General features: G+C 31.3%; 5 protein-coding genes across 5 annotated transcripts in view; 4 read left to right on the forward strand and 1 right to left on the reverse strand.

Annotated features, from left to right (window-relative positions):
* Positions 1-1,400, forward strand: part of LOTGIDRAFT_234578 (hypothetical protein) — a gene marked incomplete at its 5' end in the record, with an annotated part of 5,677 nt that extends 4,277 nt beyond the window's left edge. Inside the window, one exon of the mRNA XM_009062714.1 lies at positions 390-1,400. Within this exon, the coding sequence (XP_009060962.1) occupies positions 390-940 (551 nt within the window). The 3' untranslated portion in view covers positions 941-1,400. The remainder of the gene's footprint in view (positions 1-389) is intronic.
* Positions 1,401-2,402: 1,002 nt separating this feature from the next.
* On the forward strand, positions 2,403-5,816 carry LOTGIDRAFT_165674 (hypothetical protein; the record flags this gene model as incomplete). Its single annotated transcript, XM_009062715.1, has 4 exons — positions 2,403-2,621; positions 3,053-3,081; positions 4,760-4,852; positions 5,432-5,816. The coding sequence occupies 4 exons, from the start codon at positions 2,403-2,405 to the stop codon at positions 5,814-5,816; spliced, it is 726 nt and encodes a 241-aa protein (XP_009060963.1).
* A 958-nt stretch (positions 5,817-6,774) lies between these two features.
* LOTGIDRAFT_234580 (hypothetical protein) lies at positions 6,775-16,471 on the forward strand (the record flags this gene model as incomplete). The annotated part of the gene is made up of 20 exons (XM_009062716.1): positions 6,775-6,881; positions 7,224-7,443; positions 7,737-7,847; positions 8,031-8,119; positions 8,602-8,737; positions 8,965-9,235; positions 9,518-9,771; positions 9,996-10,115; positions 10,213-10,368; positions 10,557-10,673; positions 11,101-11,274; positions 11,639-11,872; positions 12,145-12,231; positions 12,429-12,515; positions 12,696-12,791; positions 13,193-13,300; positions 13,857-14,012; positions 14,448-14,540; positions 14,871-15,014; positions 15,344-16,471. The coding sequence occupies 20 exons, from the start codon at positions 6,775-6,777 to the stop codon at positions 15,383-15,385; spliced, it is 2,802 nt and encodes a 933-aa protein (XP_009060964.1). The 3' UTR covers positions 15,386-16,471.
* Positions 16,472-17,138: 667 nt separating this feature from the next.
* Positions 17,139-20,251, reverse strand: LOTGIDRAFT_179116 (hypothetical protein; the record flags this gene model as incomplete). Its single annotated transcript, XM_009062717.1, has 10 exons — positions 17,139-17,338; positions 17,551-17,623; positions 17,779-17,850; positions 18,059-18,253; positions 18,519-18,626; positions 18,903-19,121; positions 19,329-19,403; positions 19,556-19,679; positions 19,869-19,954; positions 20,156-20,251. 10 exons carry the CDS (start codon positions 20,249-20,251, stop codon positions 17,139-17,141), a joined length of 1,248 nt encoding a protein of 415 aa, XP_009060965.1.
* A 479-nt stretch (positions 20,252-20,730) lies between these two features.
* On the forward strand, positions 20,731-24,868 carry LOTGIDRAFT_204385 (hypothetical protein). The gene is made up of 13 exons (XM_009062718.1): positions 20,731-20,880; positions 21,145-21,231; positions 21,353-21,472; positions 21,609-21,657; positions 21,769-21,828; positions 22,036-22,085; positions 22,263-22,359; positions 22,641-22,700; positions 22,898-23,031; positions 23,343-23,403; positions 23,512-23,571; positions 23,887-24,023; positions 24,259-24,868. Exons 1-13 carry the CDS (start codon positions 20,813-20,815, stop codon positions 24,350-24,352), a joined length of 1,077 nt encoding a protein of 358 aa, XP_009060966.1. The 5' UTR covers positions 20,731-20,812; the 3' UTR covers positions 24,353-24,868.
* Positions 24,869-26,192: the final 1,324 nt, after the last annotated feature.

A 26,192-nucleotide genomic window follows, 5' to 3' on the forward strand; every position in this document is an offset into this window, starting at 1 on the left:
CTGAGGCTAAAAAGAAAGCACATAATGCCAAAAAGAAATCTGAGGATGAACTTAAGAAAGGCAATGTTAATAATATTAACACAAATGAAAACAAAAATCAAAATCCACCTTCAAAACAAACTGTCAATCAAAACAAAACTCCTCTAGAACCTGAAAAGAATTACAGATTCAGAGACAATTTTGTTGGACGTCAAAAACAAGCAGAAACTAAAAAAGCAGTGACTTTTAATGAATAAGTAATGATGTTTCTGCTAAAAACCCAGGTTCATAAGATCTATAAATTCATTAATTTCTTTTTGACAATCAACTTCTTTGCACATAGAGAAACACCAACACTTTTCAATCAACAACAAATCTTTTCACTTTTTTGCTTTTATTTATAATTTCAGTACCACCTGTAACAGTTATTAACTATCCTTCACCAGTTCTCCCTTCTCCTCGAAAGGCTCAAGATGAAATCATTATAATTTCTGGAAACAATGATAACAATGATACGGGGGGTTCGGGAGATTGTCAAATATGTTCAGCTTATTTCACACATATCCCTTTTGATTCTGGCAATGATTCCTCCCAATATCCTCAAATGCCATATAACTATTCACAATATTATTATCCTCAACAATATCCTCAATATTATCCTCAACAACAGCCACAACAAGCTGTTCAGGCACCTACCTCTGAGGAGCTAAAGGCAAGAGCAACCACTGTTGCTCCTCCAGCGGATCCACCAACAATTACTGCAAGTGTTGAACACCACAGCAATGGCCATTCACACACTTTGCATGTACCTCCAATGTCTAGTAGAGCTCCTACAGCTGCTACTATCATACCTAATGATAGTGCATCAGTTGTTCACAGTGCTAGAGAACATAAATCACATCGATCACATAAGTCTCATAAATCACATAAATCACACAAATCACATAAATCACACAAATAATGTGTATGTATCTGGATTGCCAAACAATTGCCAATTTCCAAAGCTGAATATATTTTACAATGTCCTCTGAACTTGCCAAATCCTTTGTGCCAAATTTTTATGAACCATTTTGATTAGAACAAGCTTTCATGAAAATATATATAATATTTTAAACTTTCAATACTCCAAACAATATATTCTTCACTCTTAGTTTAGAATTATGTTTCTGCTTCTTTTCTGTGTTTAGCACTTGGTGTTTCTCTGTGTGCAACCTTTTTATTTAGAACTTTTTTGACAACTGGAAAATGTAAACAAGCTTGTTCTCATTAATTTGGTTCTTTGTTATAAGCATAAGCTGAGAATTGTACTTACCTGTTAGATTTTAGAAAGTTTATCAATTATTTTTTTTTTTCAAATTGTATATTTAAAAGAAGACAGTTTATAAATCTGTATATTTTAAGAAATAAATTTCTATTTTTATAAAGATGGTGTAGTTTTTAGGAGTAAAGTACATGGCTCAGCTTATGTTTATATTCAAAATTAATTTCTTGACTGTCTTTCTTACTTTACTCTGGTTTTAAATTTTTGATTCTCTTTAATTATTAAGCATTAACTAAGTATAAGCTGTAGCCATGTGCTTTGTTTCTGCTGAAGAAGCTCCAACAAAAAACTTATCCCCCATTGCATAGTATTTAAAAAAAAATGCTCTTAAGAACCCAGATCATTGCACTATTGATTAGTTTCTTTCATTGATGAGACAAAGACAGATGCTTGTAAATGATAAGAATGATATCTGAATTAATCTCCTTAATGTTTCCTCACCATAGTGATTACCAGTTGCGTATGTTGCAAATAATAAAAGTGGCCATGAGTTTCGAACACATCTTGCATCAGAGTTGCATTTGAAACTTCTGACTACTTTTCTTTTTCGTAACCATAGGAAACTAAGATCACTTTAGTAAAGCATGAAGTCCAAATAATGAACCAAAATACGAAAACAATTGTGCAGACACAGTTTCCTCCATTTTAGACCAATCTTAATAAGTGAAATGTGAATTGATATGTTTGTGACATTCACCGCAAAGAGATACCCAAGTAGTAGTGAGCTGGATTTCCAACTGCTCTGCAATTGGATGCCTATGGTTTGAATAACTTTGGTTCCCAAACCCCTTGGGGTTGAACTGTCTCCCCAGTCTGTCTGTCCATCTATCCATAGAGAACATGGCCTTTTGATTGATTTTGATGGAACTTGGTAAGAAAGCTTGTAAGCAAGATCCTAGCTAGACTTTTACTTATATTGATGAGATTTCTAATTCATTTGAAACTTAGATGTTGGTAAAAGCTTGATTGCCCTGTACATAGTCAAAATGTATCGAAATAAGCCTACTCAAATAGATTGATTAATAACAAAAGACTGAGATTAGTCTTATAGTCCTACCATCCACAATCTCTGAAATAAATGATATGTTGGTGAAAATGTATGATGATACCTTTAGATGAACTTGAACGAGAGATTAGAAGATTACAACAAGAACATTTATTGAAGATGTATGAACTACAACAGAATATGGAATCATTACGTCAAGATACAATCATAGATAGAACACGATTACAACTAGAATTAAATACACAACAACAACAAGCTCAACCTCAGAGTATTGTTATACATCAACCACAATGTCCTCCTAATATTCAACATACAGTAGGTTTCTATAACTATTATTATACTGTATAGGTGTATAAGAGTTATTGTCTTTTGAATTAGATGAAGAATTTTATTCTATGGACTTGTATGGTGGCTGTGCCATTCTAAAGAAGCCCTTGAGAATGGTCTAAGATATTGCAACTGTTTTATGATCTGTTTCTGTATGTTTTTCATAAAACAGTGAGAGCACATTAATTGATAGTGCTGGATTATATAGTGGTGAAACCATACATTGCTTTATGAAATACCAGTAATATCATTGAGTTATTAACTGAAATTTTACTGTAACAAAAATCATTGAAACTTTTATAATAAAATCAAAGTGGGGTTAGAATCGTAGATCTTGCTTGACAATACATATTTTATCTTGGCAATATCCAGCATACTGTCTTAACAATTTGTAATTGATATTTACTTTCCTATTTCAGCATGTTGAGAAAGGTTGTTATGATCACCAGTAAGTGTCAAATTTTGATTTATCTGCAATCATTGTATCCTATATTGTACATTATCTGACAGTGGGATTCATTTTTGGAACCATAAGAAAGTGTCTTGTTCTTTTTATGCTCAGATATTGATAATGATAAGAAATATGTATCTAGAATTATGTGAAGAAGACTGAAGTTTAAGTTAATTCTCTTGATCAGATAACCTTCTATTTAAGTTGCAGCAGTCGTTTTTCATTACCCTATCCAATTTAATATAAAAATATAAGTAAGTCAGGTACAGAAAACTGTTGTTCTCTCTCTTAGACACAGCCTGCTGTGAAATCAGTTATTATTCAGAAGGGATCAATTTTTATTGATTGACAATCCACAATAACCTATATCCATGAAATGTACCAAAATTTGATAAAAAAAACCATCCACAAATTTAAAATCCTCACAAAAATTTTCAAGAGCAAATCCTTCAAATTATAATGATTTCACAGTTATATCACACTGCAATGGGCACCCTCAATTTTCGCTAGTTTTCGTTGAATGTTTTTCCTGTTAAAAATGAAATTCTAATTTTGTCTAAACAGCCAATGTCGCTGCTCTCAAAGGTATGGATTCTTATTTTCTTCGTATTGAAAAAATTATGGTAAACTGTAATGCATTGAAAGAATAAACAAAAAGTTTTAACTCAGTAATCATGAATATAATATTATCAATGATAAATTGAAAGTAAATGAATTATTATTTAAATGTGATTTATAATTTGTATGGGTGATGTGCCAGTCAGTGCCCATGTTTTTATTAGAATAGTTTATTACATGCACAAATTATCCAAATCCAAAACAATCCACAGAACATCACATTGCATATCTTTTAAAAACTGAAATTCAGAATTATGTCAAATAATTTATATTTGGTCAAAATAAAAGCGCTGACTGCACTTTGCCAATACTTGAGATTTGACTTCAAAAAGCCAAAATAATTTATTTCAAAATTCACTATTAGTTTCAGTTGTAGCTGTGGACAAAATTATGGGCAAGGCAGCTACAATAACATGAACAATACAAATGCGTATCCTGATCCTAATGTAGCTCATACATGGGTCGGCACACATCACCGTTTGGAGAATGAATATGACCCAAATTATAACATAGAAATTTAAACTGTAAGTGGCCTCTACCTTTAATGTGCATGTAGTAATCCATTCTTATGTTTTAACATTATTTTCTACCTAAACTACAGTTATACTAATCATGGGAACAGTCACACACATTGGTCATAAAACCATTCAAAGTAAATTTTCTATTTTTGTAGAGTTTAATATTTTTTCACAATTGTATCTCTTGCATATATATCTGTAGTTTAGGTGCTTTTATTAATACGAGGTTAAGATATTTTCTAAACATATGAAACAATCAAAAATTGAGCTATACTTCAACAAGGCCTTACATGATTTGAATTTTTTCCAACAAAAACAGTTTCATTGGCACCATAACTTACGATAAGAAAATTTATCCTGAGTTTGATTGTGAATTAGAAAATGAAAATATCTTAACTTTTCTTCTAATGTTTTTTTAGCAATAGTATACAATATTTCAATATTATTAGTTGAAAACTTGTATGACTGTGCTGATAAAACACCTTCTTTCTTACACTTTTCTTCTATACTCTCTAATGAAATTTAAATCATAATATAAGGTGTCCACCACCACCGAAACCCCCAGAACCACCACCACCAGAACCTTATATACCACTACAATTACCACCACCGCCACCAATACGAGTTGAAGAGTTTGTATATGATTATGATATTGTTGATGAGATATTACAAGTAGAGCTTCTTTTTTTATTAACTAATATTAATCAACTAATTAGTATGCGCATAATTTATTTGGATACGTCAAGAACAGTAGAAAGTTCAGAGCTGGTTAATTGAGAAGAATTTCTTTTGAGTATACAATTAAGACTACTGTATGGTGTAATAAATTAGGTTTTAAATCATTTTTGTTATCTTTTATATTATATTTACATATTGTCATTAAATAGTAGAGGTGGATATGATAATTTTTTTTATATTTTTTAATTTCATTATTAAGATATAAACTTTTATAATATATTAATATATCTTAGATATACAAATATATTAATAATGAATTAACACAATTTAACTTTTTTTTTATTATTAAATTCTCAATTCTTTTCTAAAGATTTCAAATAAGAAAAATAGAATTCAAGCAACTGATATAAATACATTGTAAATTATTCAAGAAGAATTTCAAATAAAATTTTTCATATATAATTTAAAGCCTTTTATGATTAAATGTTACAAAGATGATCAGGATAATCTAATGAACTGATTGTAATTTTCAGGCCCCCACAACGAAAACAAGGCGGGGGACGAGGGGGAGGAGGGTATAGTTGGTATGTAGAAGAATATATTCCACCACAAGTAATAGAGGAAGGAGCAGAAGTCAAGATACCAACAGAGGGTTATAAAATAGAACGTAGATTTCCTAGTGGTGGAGGTCCTCCTATTGAAATTGTATCTAGAGGACAAGGAGGACCAACTCCTGGACCAATGGGACCAACTCCTGGACCAATAGGACCAATGGGACCACCAGGACCTAGGTTTCGTCTACCCTCACAAATACGTCCTCGACCAGGACCAGGTAATCGAATGGTATCTCGAAGTAATGATATATGGAATAGACCAATACCAGGTGTTGATGAAGGTGTCCAGTTTGATCATAATTGATATACAGAGTTTAAATGATTATAATATATGTGTGAAAGATTGAGGGTAGATGAAACCAATGTTCTGAAGAGATTTTTTATAAGAGTTTTTATTATAAATTTATATAATAATAGATTATATTTACAATTATATTATACAATTTCTATTTCTCTCAAATCAAGTATATCTTTCAATTTCTGTTGTTTCTCTTTCAATAAATTAGTTTTCCCTAAATGTGTTACTCTTTTGTCCCTTGTTGGTTGATAACATAGCTTAATTAATAGTGTGGCTTGCCTGAATACTTTGATCTATTTGGTGTCCTCATCTGAAAAGAAGAACAGGAGCTTTTAATGTCGCAGAAAAAAATTATCTGGGTTAGTTGGAATACTTCTGAGAACCACTACAAAAATAGGCTAAAAAACATGTTGCATTGTAACACCGCTTAATTTCAAATTTTTTAAAGATATTCTTTTTGACTTTTTTTAATTCTGGCTCTTAAAGTGGTAGTGTATACAGGATACAATTTGAGATATTAATATCATACTCATTATGGAGGGCTTGAAAGAAAGCTAATGATGAAAAAAAATGTAACCTATACTGAACAGTGAGTAACCAAAATGGAACTCATAAAACAAGGCATACTCCCTCTAATTACATTTCTATAAAACAAAAATTGACACTGCCCCTTTAAACAATATCTTCTTCACATAGTTCTTGATACAGTATCTGTAATCAGGTATGTACATTTTATTAACTTTAAGCCTCATAGAGTTAACTTTATCATGATAATTCTAAATAGTCATTTTCAAATGTAAATATGAACGAATACCTGTGATTGTTGTTTGCATATCTGTCATGAAAAACATTTTCATTTATTTACAGGGCTGGTTTTGTGATATTTTATGATTTTGTATTAAATTTGGATCCTGGTGTAACTGCAGTAAGACTAATAGTTGGTTTACACAATACCACATCTAAAATGGGAGATCCATCTGTATTACCAATGGTTTATGCGGAACCTTCTACCAGACCTGAAGGCTTTAATACTAATAGTGCATTGGTTGGTGCACGGCAACCTGTCACTAGGTATGATCTAATATGATAATTTAAAATGTTAAAGAGTCTGATACGAGTATTTCTTTTGATGCGTTTCTGAAATTATAAATGCTGTCAGAAAGTTTTGTGAAGATAATCTAATTTGTTAACTAAATGACTGCATCGTCAAAAAAACAAACACAACAGGTTGACTTACAAATATGTTAAGCAGTTCTTATGTTATTCTTATTCCTGAAATATATTTTTTACAAAAGTTGCATACAGTTATTGTGTTAGATAAGTACCTTTATGTTGATTTGAGCTGAAAAATTATTCAGAGAGTCTTGATACTTATAAGATGTATAAGGAGTTGTCATGTTTTTATATTTTTAGATGTCCACCAGAATCAGATTTAGGTATAGTAGTAGAATTACAGTGTGCTGGAGGACCTGGTTCTGAACATGATGAAACTAGATTAATCACCAGAGCTTGGACTAAAATACCATTGTTTAATGAGATAAATAGTTTATTGGTAGGAAGATACAGATTACCATTACGTACGGTACCAATTAAACCATTTCTACCTAGTAATGACCTGGCACAAATACCACAGGTATGTTATCAACCTCAACATATTATTGTAGTTAACCAACCCCCTATTTTCAACAAATCTATGTTGAATTTTTTTCGTAAGTATTGTATTTGTAGACGTAAAAAATAACATAGTTGTGCAAATTTCTCATTGGGGGCAGACCCTTGCACTTTTTTTATGCAAAAATATATCAAGAAATACATATTTCTAATAGAAGAATGTACATGGCCAGAATAAAATTTGCTATAGAAACTTGTGCTAGCATTCCAAAGATGTTTAAGACCTTGGATCATAATTTTGTTTCTGTTTTGAAGTATGGACAAGCTGAAATCTACTATAGAATTGTACACAGCCACGAAGCTGGAATTCATTCTACATCTACTATAGCTGATTCTAATAAAGAAACATATAGCTTAGCTCCACAGGTAAACATGGCATTTATATCCTGATAATCTTTTTCCATGATGAGCATAACAATGATCTGACATAAGAATGAAAACCTAAGAAGGTAAACTGAGCTACCATGGAAGTTGAAACTGGCAATTTCCTAAAGTTCCTGTACATGAACTGATTGGTTTGAAATTATCTGGTATGTTATGTATTTCTAGGGAGGAATAGTTCTACAACAAGTTAATGTATCACCTGTAATGGTATTACCACCTCCATCAGCTAGCCCACCATTATCTCTCTATCATAGGTAGGTCATCTATATCAACTTCTTTTCAAGAAGAAAAAAGTCATTTATTCTCACAAAATTGCTGTAAAATTCCCCTGCATTCCAATTGTTGAGTTGAGTAACTGAACATCACTGGTATTTGTTAAAGATGTTAAAGTTTTATCAATAGTGATCCAAGAATACATTACCATGACACAGTGTTTGATTGTTATTTCACGTTTTTTGAGTTAAACAACTTTAGGCAATGGTTTTCATCAGTTTTTAAGTCTTCTGGTTCCTTTGGGGTTTTCATCCCCTGGGGATTTGGATGGCCAACTGGAGTAGGAGAAAAATTAAGACTGCACCTTACCTCACCTCGCTGGAAATGTGGATGATGAAAATTAAGGGGGTGTGAAGGATTGGAAAAGATAGAGAACTACTGTTTTAGGTCGTATAGCGTTGACACTTCTGACTACTTCATGAGATATGTTGACTACAAGCTAATTCTGGTTGTACTATTTCAGTCGTCTTGACAACTATCCAATGCAAGGAAATCCCAATTTAGAACCTTTGGTTGGATTTCAAGTTGATAGAGTAAAGTTTGCTGAACCAGGAGAAGGGAAAGTTCGGCTCAGTGTTTATTATGCTTCAACTGGAAAGGTTAGAATCAACATTATGATATCAATAGCTTGGATTCCCAATTTTATGTATCTCAGAGGTTAAAACCATAGAGATATTCAATAGTTAAACAAAGTCATACCTTAATGATTGATGGATTACATAAAATGTTCAGTGATCCTAGGAAATACATTTTGTTCCCCTGTATGAGGAGGTATCTGTATTTTTTAATCTGTCTATTGAGATATGATATTTATTTAATTTTCCAGGTTGCTCAATCTGGTATTGGACCAGTGACTTGTAGTACAACAGCAGTCAGATCTAATTTTAAACAAGGTTACCATGTATTTGGTCAACAAGAAGCATCATTCTCTGATATCCAGTTTCAAGGAGATATGATGTTAATAGCCAGGTTTTATTTAAAGAAGAAACCAGCAGGACCAGATGATGTGTATTTTGATAATCAAGAAGTTTCACCTTATGAAGATGAAACCTTGGTAGCTTGGACTGCTTTGCCATTGGTTCATACACATTTAAGAGGTAATAGAATTGAAACAAATGTGTATATTATTGAGTAGATGCAAAGATGCAATGGAGCTCACCGCATATAGATTTGCTTCTATTGATGATGAAGATGGTTGTAAAATAACTTCATTGAAAGTCTGATGGTGCATGATCAAGTATACAAAAGACCATTTTACATACACGTACTAGAGCTTGCAGAGTTTAGAGCTCATGGAATGTATGATGTGGTCTCAGAATGCTTAGAAAGCCATCTATTTTAGTTGCTGATATTGAAATCATTATTTCTATTGTATTTAGATTTGACAGCTAGAAGTAGAGTTGATTATGATCCATCACATATGAGAATTAATACCGGAACCCATACATTAAAACTGTTTGCTCCACCAACACCAGAAGCTTCTAGAATACCATTTGAAGATGTAGCATATAATAGAGAATGGAAGAGATATGGTCGAGCTACATTAAAGATTAATATATTCCAAGGAATGGCTAGACCAGGATCATTGACACCTAGTGAACTCTCCAGTGATGGTGAAGATTCTATACCAGAGGTAGGCCATTCTTTACTAAGCTTATCATATTCACCATTTTTGTTTGTCTTCTGGAAGTATCTCAGATTTAAGTTTGGACTGGAGCACCTTCATGATCACTCTTTCATTTAGTGTTTTTGTTATCTAGTAGTATAGTCTCAGTGCCCCAAAATTAACAAAAAATTCGCAAAATATTTCTCCCTCCAATAGTGTGAATTAATATATAACACAATCTTATTTTTCAGTATGCTTGGTTACCATTAGACAGAAAACGACCACCATCAGAACCATATTTACCAGGTGATGGATTTGATGTTTATATTGATGGCTGTAGATTTTTACCAGATTCAGTGACATTTTCTAAAGTAAGTATGGCCTTGAAAATCAATGTCGAATATAAAACTATACTTTTTTTGGGAAGGAATTTTATTTGAATTTATTGATGTTATTTGTATATTATAGGTAGCAGGAAGAATATTAGATAGAAGATATGAGGTCTATGGTAAAGATATATTTACTAATGTTAAATTAGATAGTGATATTTATAATCCTATCTATGAACATAAAGAAGAATTTAGAGACTCTACTATACCTCCAACTAGTACACTCTTGTTAAAGGTAAGTTGCAAAACCTGAATTTTTGAGGGAAAATAATTGGGATGGAAGTCAATGTATGATGTGACAAGTAAAAATTGAATAATGCATTTTGATTAACAGATACTCGAAGGTGTGAAGGTGTGCACATTATATACGCAATTATATATTAAGGAGGCAACCAGATGAACAATGTTCTATTTCTTTTCTAGATTTATACCATTGATAGTTTCTATAAAAAGTTAACAGTAGTTGGTTATGCTACTCTCAACCTATTTACTGAGACTGGTACAGAAAGACAACCTACAGTAGATAAAGCTGGTATTCAGGTTAGTATAGACACTGTTTACGATTATTAACACTGATCAGTGATTTATTGTACTTATATTACACCCATGGTGGCTAGGTGATTCGGTTTGCATCCTCTTCAATGTAAGATAACTTATTCATGGTCTTTAATACTCAAGGGTTGAAACCTTAAATTACTTAGATTTAGAGCAGTGGTTCCTAACCTTTTTCAGCAATCACCTGGACCTTTCACACCCCCAAAAATTTGTTTCATCCACATTTCCAGCATGTGATGATGTGAGGTGTTTTCACAACTCAAAATAAATTCTTCTCCTACACCAGTTGGCCACACCCCTGACACCCTAGTCCCACATCCCCAAGAGGTGAAAACACCCCAGGTTGGGTACAAGGATATTAGAGAGTGGGAAATGATGCATTTAATTCTAAAAATGATGTTGATAATTTCAGATCTCCCTGAATACAGGAGCTCATCAACTAAGACTGTACAGTACAGGACCTAATGGTGTTGATCCATTAAGTGAAGGATATTTACGTAATAATAATATCAGATTAATACCTTGTTCATCAGTTCTAGTGAGAATAGCTAAAGTTCCAAAAGGTCCAGATGGTCAACCATTAGAGGTACATACACATCTTAACTGGAAAAAATCATGTTACTATGTTGTTGTCTTTGTAAATTCATCTCCAAAAGCTGTTATGAGCTGTCCTGTCCCTAAATCCATCTATCCATCAAATTATTAAATACTTATCTTAGGCTAACAGGTTTACTGTTCTACAAAAAATAAACAGTGAGAAAATAATATTTTATCAGTTTTGGACAGAATTCTTAGTCATGGTTGCAAGCATCGTGTTTTGAAAGAAAAGACAAAATGCTTACTGTTTATTAACTTAATTATTCAAATTATTATTATCTTAACTAGTCAGGATCACATTTCAAAGATACAGAAATAATCCTTTAATATATTGACCTTATTTTGATTTCTAGTCTAGTAAAGTACCTCAGAGTGATTGGTTAAGACTGGGTTTATGGCAGCCAAGACCAAAATATACTGATAGAATATACTATTCTATGAAATGTCAGCCACTAAAAGGAGAGAATAAATTATTACATGGTATGATGAAACGTCCTCAGATTTCAACACGAGATGCTGTAGCTCAACATGCTCAAGCTACTACAGGTTTTATGAAGAGTGACAAGAATATGGAACAATATATTAAGGTACTCTATCTGTATCCTGATTACACCAGGATAAAATTTTAATCTTTATCTTCATACTTTACACTCTTATGCATATAAATGGCATTATTCTATTGCTATGCTTAGAAGAGTATACCTTTATACATTTTTTTCTTATGCATTGCATGACATTCTCATTTGGTTGGTCTTCAAATGCCAATGAAGATAAATCCTAGTTACAAATACCAACCAACATGTTGCTATGATTACCCTCATGATGGCCCATGGTTAATTTATTTTGTGTTATATTTCAGAATCAACTTACCAAAAGTCTAGATGTTCGTCCTTTAGAACAAGATCTTAATCTAATCTGTCAATATAATCCTAAACATGGCTTCAAGGTAAACTATCTTTTTTCTTAGAATAGCAGAAAAAGCTAAAATAGTGCTGTAGATTTGACTGAAATTCATATTGATTTGCCAGGCATAGCACTCCTGATAAAGTTTCAATTACTAATACATGTACCGTGTAAGCTTGAATGATGGAAGATAAAATTTGCTTGTTGTTTAGCACATGATTTTATGATTTGTTTTTCCAGATATCTATAGACAGTGCTGTGAACCTTCCATGGTCAAACTTCACTCATGGTCATATATGTATCAATCCACCAGGTGCATTTTACTTGGTAAGTGATGTCAACAATAACAACAGAACTAATCTTTCAAAAAGACCAGTTGGAGACATGCTAGCAATAGATTTCAGTTCAGCATTATCATTACTCAAGTTATATGCATATTGAGTCAGAAGTTTAAATCTGGCATAGTATTTGCCTAGAAGTTGATGTATTACAAACATTTATTTTCAGGGAGCACCTCATGCTACATATGATAAACTAGTATTTACTGATTCTATAGATCTACGTAGCACCAATACATCACCTGCTTGGAGAGATGGTTTTAAGGTAAGGCTAATTGTTAATTGCTCAAACCCAATATAACACTTTGTCTATTGCTGTTATCTATGGAATGCCAAAGTAAAAATCCAACATAAAAAAAATCACATACCAAAAATTCTTGGTACTTGTTATGAATTTCTTGGTATAAAATGTAAACTTCAAGGTACTTGGTATGAATTTCTTGGTTACTGATTAAAGATTTTGGTATATTATATGAGTTTCTTGGTAAAAAATTTCAACTTCTTGGTATGTGATTTTTTTTATGTTGGATTTTTTCCGTTTTAGCATTCCATAGTTATTAGTGGTACACATTATGTATATAAATAAATTCATAAAATCTTTGTAAATAAATCATTGAATTATATTACCATTTCTACTAATTTTGTTTAATACATTTATTTTGATAGCATTATCCACGAAGATCTTATCATAGATTTCTCACTGCTGTTATTCATCTACAAGAAATCTTTGTGTCTGCTTCTAAAGATAATTATAAATATGGTCTACTTGAACAGGTTGGTATAAAATTGTACATCATCAAACTTGTTGATAAGTATACTATCTATCCTGCTATTTAAGGACTGGCTGTAGATCAGATGGTTAGAGCTTTATTTGCTTGGTTATCTTTCTTCATTATTCCAGTAACCTGGTTGCAAATAGTACAGGCAATCAGTCAAAACAAATTTGGCCAAGGACTAGGTAGTACATCCTTAATAAAATGGTTATTTCTTTCTTTTACTTAAAAAGAGCACTTATCTTCCTTTTTCCTCGAAATGTTTGTTTCATTGGAGCCTTTTTTTTCCAAAACTTCTTAGACTCCTACCAGTTTTATGTAGGTATATTTATATAGCTCTTAATAAACTATCAAGATGGTATTATTTGACTATATATATTTTACCCATAAAATACCCATACCCCCGTAACCTTCCACTGGGGTCCATGAACAGTATAAATAGAACCCCGCAAGGTGAGTCTAATATCAGTCTGAAGATTCCAAACACAAACTAGTCATTGATAATCAGGGATAACAGGTCGCACAGCCAATCTCTATTTCTTATATGTATATTCTAGGCCTGGACAGTGGTACAGATATTTAAAGAGAATTATACCTATACCACATCATTTCAACTACCATTATTTAAAGGTTCACCTAATCAACAATTTCTCAAACAGTTAGCTAGAGAGCCTTGTAAAGAATGGATGGAAAGAAATATTAGAAGCCATAATGTAAGTATTGATAAAAGGACAATGACATTTTTAATTGGAATATATCTAAGTAGCACATTACATGATTAAAAAAAAAAAATTGGGTCAAATCAGGAAGATGGTTAAGAGCTGAGAAACTCTATAGTTCCCATTCTTTGTGGTCTTTTGAATTTTGGTTAACACAGGGCTGTTGATTTGGCTCTATATGCCGGACATGACAGGGCTGCTCATATGACCGACGGTCAATATCCTCTATCGGACATCAAGTATAGGTTAGCCGCTACATGGCTTTCAATGTCTGTCAAATGCAAAATTTAATGAAATGAAATATAAAGCCATCAATCACTGCATGGTATTACAATAACTTGATTACCAACTCGTCAATCTGATAATCCCTTAATTACCTAAGATTTCCATTTCTAATCGGATTTTTATGTCCCATATTTTGCTTCCTAGATTCGACTACTAGAAGGATCATCATTATTTGTAAGAATATGTGATGCTAGAAGAGAAGATGAACTGGTTACTGATGTTCCTATGAATAGATTGGTAAGTCAACTCATACACATTAAATGTTGATATCATTTTATTCTTGATAAGAAAATCACAAAAATTTCTAAAATAGGAATGCCATCTGTACCTGAATTTTTTCTTTTTGGCATTTTCTTAGATATTTTAAAACTTTTTGTTCTGGTAAATTCAAAATATTTCGAATGTTCTCTGAAAGAAATCTAATACTTTGGAGCTGCATTTTACTGGTTTGTAACAATCCAGTAACCCTGATATCCCCATGATTTCACTGAGAACGGAATATTTTTATGTAAAGTTCCCCTACATCCTTTTGAATCAATTTTCAAAACTGTGACAATGATATTTTAGGTGGATGTTAATACAGACTATATACCACGTGGTCTAGAAGAGAAATATGACAGAGAGAAACCTGGTCGTGCTCTCAGTACTTTAATACCACAAGGGAAAACATCAGAAACATTTATTGATAACCTAGCCACTAAATTTAAAAGTGTAAGTAATGTTAATATTTATTGGACTAGCTTAAAATATGTTATCACTCTTTTATGAGAAATATGCTGAAAGGTTTCCAATAACTTGTAAGAAATGCACGCTACCCATTATACTCTGTCTGAGATTAGAATTTATCTCTAATACATGCAGGCAAATGAGAAAATAAATCAGGAAAAAACTGAAGCAATTTTGATGCTGAGATTGTCAAGCAATACATGTTTTATAGAGTGATGATATTTTAAGTTGTCAGATTGAAGAGCTCATTTGAACAAACGGTTGATATGTATTCCCCTACTTCCAAATATAATAACCAGATCCTTCTCTTTCAGTTGGTGTATAAATTATATGAAGAGGGAAATATCTCTAAGTAAAGTATATGACAATAATCCATACAATTTGGATTCCAATTTTCACTATTTTGATAGTAGCATAGGAAGAATTGTTCTGAGGATTGATTTAGAATCTGTAGAATCTCAAGTGATTAAGATTAGTTGTTTTAAAGAATTTCACATCTGTTGAATTACTATTCTATGTGTGAAACCTCAATGATGAAGTCTGTGGAACTTTGATGATGAAGTCTGTGGAACTTTGATGATGAAGTCTGGGGAACTTTGAAAATAAAGTCTGTGGAACTTTGAAATTAAAGTCTGTGACCCTTAAAAAATTAGTATGGAACTTTGAAAGTTTGTGGAATTGTGAAAGTTAAGTCTGCGGAACTTTGGAAGTGAAGTCTATAAAACTTTGAAATTAGTCTGTGGAACTTTCGAAATAAAGTCTGTGGAACTTTCAAAATAAAGTCTGTGGAACTTCTTTGTTACAAAATGTGTACAGCTTTAAAACTACCCTATAACAAAACCTATTTTTGATAATTTTTACCTACATGTGCTGCTTTTACACATACTTTTGATGTACTGTCATATATTAATTGTATTTAACTATATTATCCTTTGTTTTACTTGACAAATTTGTTATAAATTATCATCATCAAATTATTATCAAATAGATTATTGAATGGTGATCTAATAGTATACAGTATATCATTTTATTAGGCACTTAAATCTAAAAATGTGTGTGCAATTTGTTAGAACATTCATACATTTCATTATTTATAATATTCAATCAGTCATTAGGAGAAGTAGGGCAGTATGCTCTGAGAGATAACAGATTATTTAGTGAATTTGTTTTGGTAGAACATATAGTTGTATGGTTTTATAACCTCAATATATCATAGGCTGTTCCAGTGCACAAATGTGTCCACAATACTGAAAATTGCAGTATGAAAGAAGGAAAAACTATTCTCAGATAAGAAGATGTATAATGTATTTATTACAGTTGAATATGAATATGATGTATATTACAATGACAACAATTAATATAACCACTATATATATATAACATATAGATATTCAATATCTAGGCTTTCTGTTTGATCTTTCTCATTAAATTACTCTGTTCTAATGCTGCTTTTCTTTTCCTCTGAAATATATGATTATTAGAAGATTTGTATATCCAGTTGCTACTGATTCAACATGGGACACAAGGACTTGTAGAGGAAATTCCTCGTGACCAAGGTTCAATCTCAGCTTAGATTACATTTTTGCTATAGTAGGTGCAGATCCCTTGAGTTAGAATAAAAATAATATATCTCTAAAATGCAGACAAGGTGTAAGTAAATGTTAAATGACAACCTGTGAATGCTAAAATATTGAAACTTACATTAGGAGTTATAGAAGAATCTGTACCAACTACATCAACAGCTTCTGTTTTTATCCTGGGTGATTCCTCATGTAGTTCTGTGACCTGTATCTGTGGTGTCAAGCTACCAGTAGATATATTTAGTAATGATGTATCTAGAGCAGATGGTGTTGGTGGAGCAGAAGAGGGATCCAGGGGTTCAGTCTAAAAATAGAAGCAACATGTACAATATTCGGTAGTTAAGGAAAACTATCATTCACAAATAAATAAAAATATGTGCATAACTGAGTAGGTTAGGACAGTTACCAATCAATGTTCCATCTTAAAATATAAATGATATGTTTAAAACTGAGTAAATAGAAGAAACCCTAATTCAGTATGATCATTATTTTCTTCAAACCTGATCAATTGAATGGAAATGATCAAATCTTAGTGGAAACTTTGGAATGATCCAAAAACAGTTAAGTTGCCTACCTTTATACCATTTAAAGTGTCTAGTCTATGACGTAATGTTTCTTGTTCATATTCACAATTAGCTAGGGCTATCTTTAACTCATACAATAAAACAATATCTTGTCTCAATTCATTAAAATTCTGTACTACATCGTCTGTTGGTATAGGATTGAACTCTAAAATTGACAAAAAAATTTATGTAAAAGCCATATTAAATCAGAAAATATTTGTGCTCTTAGTCAGATAACGCTGCATTGGTAGGAATGTATTTCCTGTATCATTTGTTTTGGTAAATTCACAGATGTGTAGTGCTTCTCTGTCAGTAACAATCAGAGTTCTTCACTGACACAAGCAGACATGTATGTGTAGTGTATATTTCATAACTTACCTATACCCAATTCTCCTAAGACTTGTTCTATAGCTTTCATTTTCTTTTGACCTATAGATGCTGGTAACTTCATCTTTAAAATAAAAAATAAAATATTACAGGACAACACTAATGTATACTGATAATTGGTCTCCTGTTCCACCTATGATTTGCTGTTGATGTAAACTACCATACCTCATAGAATCAGAAACTGGCAGATGACATAATCTATGTAACGGTTCCACTTACCCTCTGACTTCTCAAGGAAACACCAGACTGTTTAAAATCAGGGAATTTGATTCCACAAGATTCAGGGTTGGACTGAAAATAGTAATTTCAGAAAGGAATGAAAAGCAAAAAGTAAAATCCAGACTAGTATAGTACTAAACTTTTCAGCTGTGCTCCTTAGGAATTTTAGGAACAATCTGAATTTATGTGCAGCAAATAGTCACAGCCTTAGTATAGATCAAGATAAGATAGAGCTTATGTATGAATAATGATGAAACCTTCAACTGACGTCGTAACTCACCTTGATCATCATGCCTTCTTTTGTTTTGATTGGTGGGAATTTCTTCTTCGCAATTCTTTTATCTGTTCTTCTAGAATCTATATTACTATCAGCTGCTGTTATCAACTTCTGTAAATCTTGAGTCTTCTTTTCTCTTTCTTTCTTTCTTAATTCAATTTTCTTTAATTCAGCTATTAGATTCTCTTCTTCTTCAACCTGGAATATAATAATGATAACATATTGCCCTGGATACACCATAGATAGGTTGACTCAGTTATTCTGTTTTTGAGTACTGATTTGTTTATTACATACACATATTCATAGCATTTTTCACTTCATCTGAACTTGTAAGAATAACATAATTTGATTTGCCATTTGTTTTTAATAGCAAAATTTGTATGAAATTTAATTTGAGAGAAAAATCATGAAATTTATATAAATGGGCAATTCTACAATATACAAGTACCAATTTTCATCCTACCTGTTCGGGTGTTCTTTCAAACAATTTGGTAAGTTGAGCTTTACGTCTTCTTTCATGTTCTGCATCAAACACTTTTATTTTAGGTTCAGTACCTACTGGAGCCCTAACCTAACAAAACACACCACAAGTTTGTAAATATATGTTTGTACATTGATATAATGAAGCATAATTTTGTCTCAAAAAAATCCAAGGAATTAAAGAGTGTCTATCAACAGCATGGCATTGTCCAACCATAAGATTAACTGTTACAGATATCCTCGACATTTTATCAATAACAGTATTTTAAATCTGATGTTTGAGAAAAAAAGATTTTTAACATTAAAGCAAGTAAGATCAATAAAGATAACAACAAACACTTAAAGTTCCCTTCTCATGACAACATACCTTTTTCAGTATATTACAAATATTATAATATCTTTCTTTTAAATCTTCTACACTCCTCTCTTTATATTTCTCTTTATCCCATCTATCATGAATCACAATAAATCGTAGATCAAATCGTTTACACATATCAAATAATGTATCAGTTTCTATACGAGTCCAACTATCATCATGTAAATGTTGCTGATATTCTAAATCAGAATAAGTAGGTACATCAACAGTCTGAAAATATAAACATATTTTATTACGGATTACGCATACCAATGATGTGTCTGAACTTCAACACTGAGTATCATGTGTATCACTGAGTATCACTCATGTATGTTTTTCACAGGACATTTTCTATATTTTATTGCAACATAACTAATAGATGTAATGACAGACAGAAGGAATGCTTGTGATTCTTTCGAAATTTATAACAGAATTTACCTTATTAAATCTAGAAAAGGGATAGTCTTTTCCTTCATCTGCTATTCTTCTATAATGGTAAAATATAGCACCATCCTGAAATTTGATATAATCAGACTTTACATAAATCTTCATATCTACTTCAATATCTCAATCTATATTTTTAAATTTTGTGTTTCATGTCAAATAAATTTTATTGGAAACTGAAACTTCTAAATGAGAATTGAATGAAAATTAAGTTTTATTACCTTTCTAGCTGGGTTAGTAAAGGGCATCCATTTCCATGGTCTAACTTTACTACTGCCTATTTTAGCTTTCATCTGTTTATAACCTTGTTTATTATCTGATGGAACTAAAGGTGGGCCATCTCTCCTGGAAGACAAAAGAATACAAAATTTAAATAATATTTTTTTTTAAATACTTATTACCATGTAACATTCAAGAATTAACATATAATGCCAAGTAGAAAAATATTCAGGCCAAATTTTTTTATTATATTCTAATACAAATGAAAATGACATCAATATCAATATCAAAAATAGGAACAAAATGTGAAAATACTTGTTGTCTGTCCATAACAATCCCCACAATTCTCTATGCATTCCTTCTGGCTTCCTGGCATTAGCTTCTGGTTTCTTCACTTTTTTCTACAAAATACAGTTTAGAAACATAAAAAAAATAATGATATTAGGTTATTTACTACTTTCGTAAAACACTCATCATTCATAACAATGAATTCAATGTGATAGACACTGTTTCAACAATATAAATATACCATATCTTCAATTGTTCATCTTGAATAATTAATTATCCAAGCAGTAAACTTAAGTATTATAATAATCTATTACCTTTTTGCTGTCATTCATAAGAGACTCCTTTGTAACAGGATCTTTGTCTGGAGTCTCAAGATCCAGGATATCTCGTACATCGCTTCCTAATGCCATGGTGAATAACTTCTTGCTGAGAACTAGGCTAATTGATCTGTAATATAGCAAAATGAAATATACCAAAATGATAAAAATATCTACATGAGAACACGTGTTCAGACACTCAATGACAAATCACAATCATACACAGATAATAGAAAGACATAATCTTCAAATTCTAATAATAATAATCATGCTCATTGACATTATAATGAATTCTCTTGACTCTGAATAGACCCATTTCCAAACCATCAAATTTGTGGGTCATCAAATACGACTATATCACACAGGTTAAGTTACCAGCATTCTACCTACTATTTATAATTTCCTGCTGTCCAAAGACAAGATTGTCTTCAGTAAAATTAATTTGTTGTTTTTGTTGATTCAATGGGCGCAGCCATATTGGTTTATCTCTTTTCTTTATTATCCAGTCTCGCGATTTGTTTTAGAATTTCTTTGGCGTGTCTGGATAATCAAAATTATCAAAAAGGGGAGACAACCGATAAGAGTAAATTTTCATCACCCAATTTCAGTTTTTTAAATCATATTTTGCTTACTGTCGTCTATTACACAGTGAAAATGCCAGCCGGTGATACAGAGAAGCTTGAAGAGAGAATAGAATCTTTTACTAAAGACATGAAGTTGGGGTATTGACTTTTACCTTGAAGATTTTATGAAATTTGATAATCAAGTCTAATCATCCCATTCCAAATCCATCTCTCCTAATGAATGATTCTGTTGCCTGTGTAGAGAGTAAATTAGAATTGCATTTACATCAGATGATGCATTTTACTTGCGAATAAAGTGGCTCTTTTGGCCTATTTAGACAGTAAGGAGAACTAGGCTGCCAACTACGTATTTGACTAGAAAGCTACTATAATGATTAGTAGATAAGAATTTTTTTTTTGCAGAAACCAACAAGGTTCATACAGTGTTGCCAGCAATACAGTAAATTTATTAGTAAGAATTATAGCTCAGACAAAATGGACCAGTGCATTGTAAGTATACTTATTTTATTATTATGCTAACTGACTTCTATTTAAATTCAACAATAATTCTATGTAGCATATTAGCAAACATAGAAATGTGATTAAAGCAGATTTTATATGTTCGATTCAGAGATTTGATGAATATCGTGAAAAGTGAAGGTAAAAGATTAATGTCATCCCAGCCATCAGAGACAGTTATAGGTAATATGGTGAGAAGAATATTAAAAATAATCAGAGAAGAATATACAAGGTGATTTTTATTATTTATTATTACTAAATAGAGTGTTCAGAAAGCAATGATTATGCTACTTGTGTACAAGATCTTCATTGACTTCGAATAAGTCAAGAGAAAAGACCTTAATTCAAAAGTCAGTTTTGTATTTCAGTGCTTCAAGAGGTACTACAGAAGAAGAAGAATCTCAAGATTCACTTCATGTAAGTTATCCTCAAATTTAATTCCATTTTTATAGATACCATAATCGACAAGACTTTCTCACAAATTCTTCAGTAATGATGATCCATATTTGATTAATGTTGTCCTTTCAGAAATTATTGTTATCAGAAAAACAAGCTGAAGATTTCAGTTCACAAACACCAACATTAAAGGTAGGCAGTCTTTTATTCCAATCTTTTAATGTGCTTCATCAATGATTTTGAAACTTTCTATTTTGGAAATGCAGTGCAGTACTGTAACACCAATGGCAGAATTTTATTTTCTTTAATTTGGTTGATTTTCTTCAATTGATAATTATCAATTTTATGTATATTTTGACTTTTATGGCACAAATTTATTGATTAATTTTAATATTTTAGGCATCTGTCATAGAGGCTGTATCAGAATTAAAATCAGAATTAGAAACAAGGTATTTGTCCATATCTTTTATTGAAAATGATACTTTATTTTGTTGTTTATCAGTATATATGAGAACATATATTCTAAACAATAAGGTGTTTATTGATTATTTGCAAAGAACTATGTATATCAAAACTTTGTGCAATCATCAGACACCTGAACTCTTCATTTTGTTATTTAATTTCAGTGCTGAGAATATATCAGCTCAGGCTTTAGAACATATACATGCTAATGAAGTTATTATGACCTGTGGAAAATCAAAAACTGTAGAAGAATTTTTAAAAGTAAGTTAGATTATTTTCAAATAATCCCTCTCTTTTAATAACATACAAGGTTGAGTTGGATTGTTTATGAGTATTAATGGTATAGCACTCCAAATTCTAATAATAGTTGCATTGCTTCCTTCGATACCAACATGCATTATGGGGAGATTTTGAAGCGCATCCAAATATAAGTTACGATATCTGTTTCCTTAAATTCTGACCAGATATGTTATCACTTGTCACCTAAGGTATGTCACTCAAGTATTGAAAACTGCATATGTATTTGATATGTTATTTTACAGAATGCAGCCAAACAGAGAAAGTTTCAAGTGATAGTTGTTGAATGTGCACCATTTTATTATGTGAGTATATTTGTCATATAATATTGAAAAATATTTGTATTTGATACAATCTAGTCACATTATGACATCACAATCATAATTACTTGTACATTCAAATTGTACATTCATGTTCTAATATAATTACCCAACATAATTATAGTAAGTCCATTCTCTATAATATTATTATACTGATAAGAAATTTATATTGTGAATATCAGGGTCAAGAATTAGCATTAAGTTTGGCTAAATCTGGTATAGAAACTATGGTAATTAATGATACAGCTGTATTTGCTATCATGTCTAGAGTTAATAAAGTTATTATTGGAACTCATACAGTTATGGCTAATGGAGGGTAAGTATTGTTATCCATTTCATCATATATGTCTTTGTTAAAAGGAACTCAGTTATTTAGGCACTTCTCAGAGGTCAATATAGGAACTTTGCACTTTGATTTCCCCATGTCAGTGTTGCAATTTCAGAATGAACAGCTGAAATGGAAAAATATCTAATCATTTGAATGGGGAAAAAAATCTGGTCTTAACCAGTGTGCTATACTGTGTACACAGCACAAAAATTGTTGTTATTGCACACAACATAGTGTTTCCAGTCTTCATAATTCGGCAATATGACTTTACATTTCTAAAACTAATTAATATATTTCAGATTAAAAGCCATCAATGGAAGTCATGCTATAGCTCTTGCAGCCAAACACTATTCTGTTCCAGTGAGTTATATAATTATTAAATTTGCTTCACATATCCTTGTGGTTTCCTTTCAGATAGATTTGATTAATTAAATTGGTCTCATAGATTATACTTTTATATCATTTCAGCTTATTGTTTGTGCAGCCATGTTTAAGTTATCACCACAATACCTCTGTTCCTATGACCAGGTAAATATATAAGAAATTAGCAGTTTTGAAAAACCAGTTAATATTGTTTATAATGAGATTGGGAATTTTATTTTTTCATTGTTCATTTTGAACAATATTAACTTGACATTTCCTGATGATAAACAACTTACATTGTACTTCTGTGAAAGTAATTTCCAATTTCCAAAAAATCCTTTTTTTCCACAAATATACAACTTAGGTTCTTGAGGATCCTGTCTACCAGCTGGTCCTTGAGCCTTGATCTTTCTAAGATTATCCACATTATGACACATTAACATTGGATGAGGTTAATGGTTTGGCTGTGGAATATTTCAGGATGCCTTTAACAAGTTTGTGAGTCCACATGAAGTATTGCCTTTTTCTGAGGGTGAAATTCTAGCTAAAGCCCAGATTCACAATCCAGTATTTGATTATGTTCCACCAGAGTTAGTCACATTATTTATCTCAAACATGTAAGTTAACAAATGCATTCTTTTTTCTACACTAAAGAGACGATGCTTTGAGATGTTTTTGCGAGTGTTTAATATTTCAACATTTGTGAATGTGACTGATTTGAATTATGTAAACGATACTTTTTCAAATTGAAGCAATCAGTCTATTGGCCCAGTTGGAAAGTTTTTTTGCGATAAAGACTTTTGAATTTGATTTTCCTTCAAGTAATTTGATTTGATTGTTTGTATATTTCAGTGGTGGTAATGCCCCATCTTATGTATATAGATTACTCAGTGAATTATATCATCCTGATGACCATGATTTAGATAACTCTAATAATTCTCATTAAAAAAAACTTAACACTGTGTCTGTATCTATAATAGATAGAACCTCTGGAGGAATAGTGGTACTCATGTAAATGGCCCAGTTTAATAACAAGTTTAATATTTCTAAGTCAGACCTCTTGGTGGTGCCAGCACATTATTGAATATAGTTTGGTTGATACCATTTCAGTGTCTTGTCATATTATTAGGTTGATAGGGAAATTGGTAATGCAAATGCAAATGAATGGTTTTGGATAAATTTACTGCGTTCTCATCTCAAAATACTTAATATTGCATAGTTGATTCATGGCAGTTATTGCAACATTTGATGTAATACTTTGATAACTGAAAATTATGGGATAGAAAGTTTGATTGTGGAGTTTCTTTGAAAACATAAAAGAATATTTAGTTGAAATTATTGAATTACTGGAAAGAGAAAAAACTTATATATATATATAGCAAATCTTTTTTAATTAACCAAATGTTACAAAAAAAGAAAAAAAAAATGTAAAAAAGTACAATAAAACACAAAGTTTATTATTAAAATTGTTATTGTATATTATGTTTGTCCACTTAAATTGGATGGAAAATATTGGACGGCAAAATGAACACTGTTAGCACACAATCACACAATATACAAAGATTAAAATGAATCAAATGAACATTTAGATTGACATTATATGGAATTATTTTAGATAAGGAATGCAACTAATTCAATGAGGAAATATTTCTGAATCACAAAGCTGACATATGCTTGATTATTTTTTGGCAGTGTTTGTTATAAATATAGTGAAAATAGGCACTATAAATGGAATTCAAATGCAAATGGATTGATAATGATTAGTGATAAAAACATAATCAAGAAATGGAAATGTTTTTAATTGGAAGAAACTGAAGTTGAACTCGACATTTCTTACACACTAAAAGAAAAATTTGTCGATTTAATTAAAAATTATTATTGATGAATGCTGTTCATGCATGAAGTGAAGTTTTCTTACCGGTACTACTTTTCTGTCAAACCAAATTTTAAACAAGCATACAGTGATTAGATGACAATGTAAATCTTTGATGAATTCAAGTTTAAAGTCACTGGACGGCAATGAAAATATTTAAAAAAAAAAGCATCTAGTCTCTTAAAAATAGCACCAGCAAATATAAGATAAAAAATCTATGAGTCAGTCATAATCCCAATTATGAATAAACATAGACCTGACCAACAATCTACTAATATAAAGAATATCCACATAAACATAACAATTACATACAGAAAAACTCTTGTCTTGAATTGGAATATTCATTGTAATTAAAAGGACTTAGCCTAGCCATTGCTTATTCCAGTGCAAAAGAAGAAAACATGAGGACATAATTATCATATTTTGATGGAGACAATTACAAAATATTTTCACTGTTCAAAAAGTGCTCAATACATGTATATTAAAAGAAGAGCAATACACCTTCTGAAATAGGTCAGTTGTCCGGAGATCACACAGCGTGAAACTCATGACCACATGTTTCAGGTTCTGACTATTTTGTGGACATTCTAGAATCATCTATACATACATACATATACATCACAAATAACGGTAGGTGATATCCTGGACGGTAAAGTGATAAACAACAATTATTACAATCTTAATAAATACTAACATCAAAAACACTATATAGTAATAAATATATTTCAATAATAATAATAATTCATTGGAAATAAAATAAAAATTGCACCATTCATTTACTTAAAGAGCAGTAATAACTATTTATGAACACATTGGAATGAATGTCGATCTTTGTATTGCTTAAGAATTTTTTTTGTCCTTTGATTGAATGATTTGTATGCTTGTGGCCAATGATCATAAATATGATGGTATA

The sequence above is a fragment of the Lottia gigantea genome (genome assembly GCF_000327385.1).
Source record: "Lottia gigantea unplaced genomic scaffold LOTGIsca_53, whole genome shotgun sequence".
NCBI lineage: Eukaryota > Metazoa > Mollusca > Gastropoda > Lottiidae > Lottia > Lottia gigantea.

Bases quoted from the DNA above. Each gene is read 5' to 3' on its own strand.
- LOTGIDRAFT_204385 (XM_009062718.1), top strand. From the start codon at position 20,813: ATGCCAGCCGGTGATACAGAGAAGCTTGAAGAGAGAATAGAATCTTTT. The intron at 21,829-22,035 runs GTAGGCAGTCTT...TTAATATTTTAG, and splicing joins CACAAACACCAACATTAAAG to GCATCTGTCATAGAGGCTGT. The intron at 23,572-23,886 runs GTAAATATATAA...GGAATATTTCAG, and splicing joins ACCTCTGTTCCTATGACCAG to GATGCCTTTAACAAGTTTGT.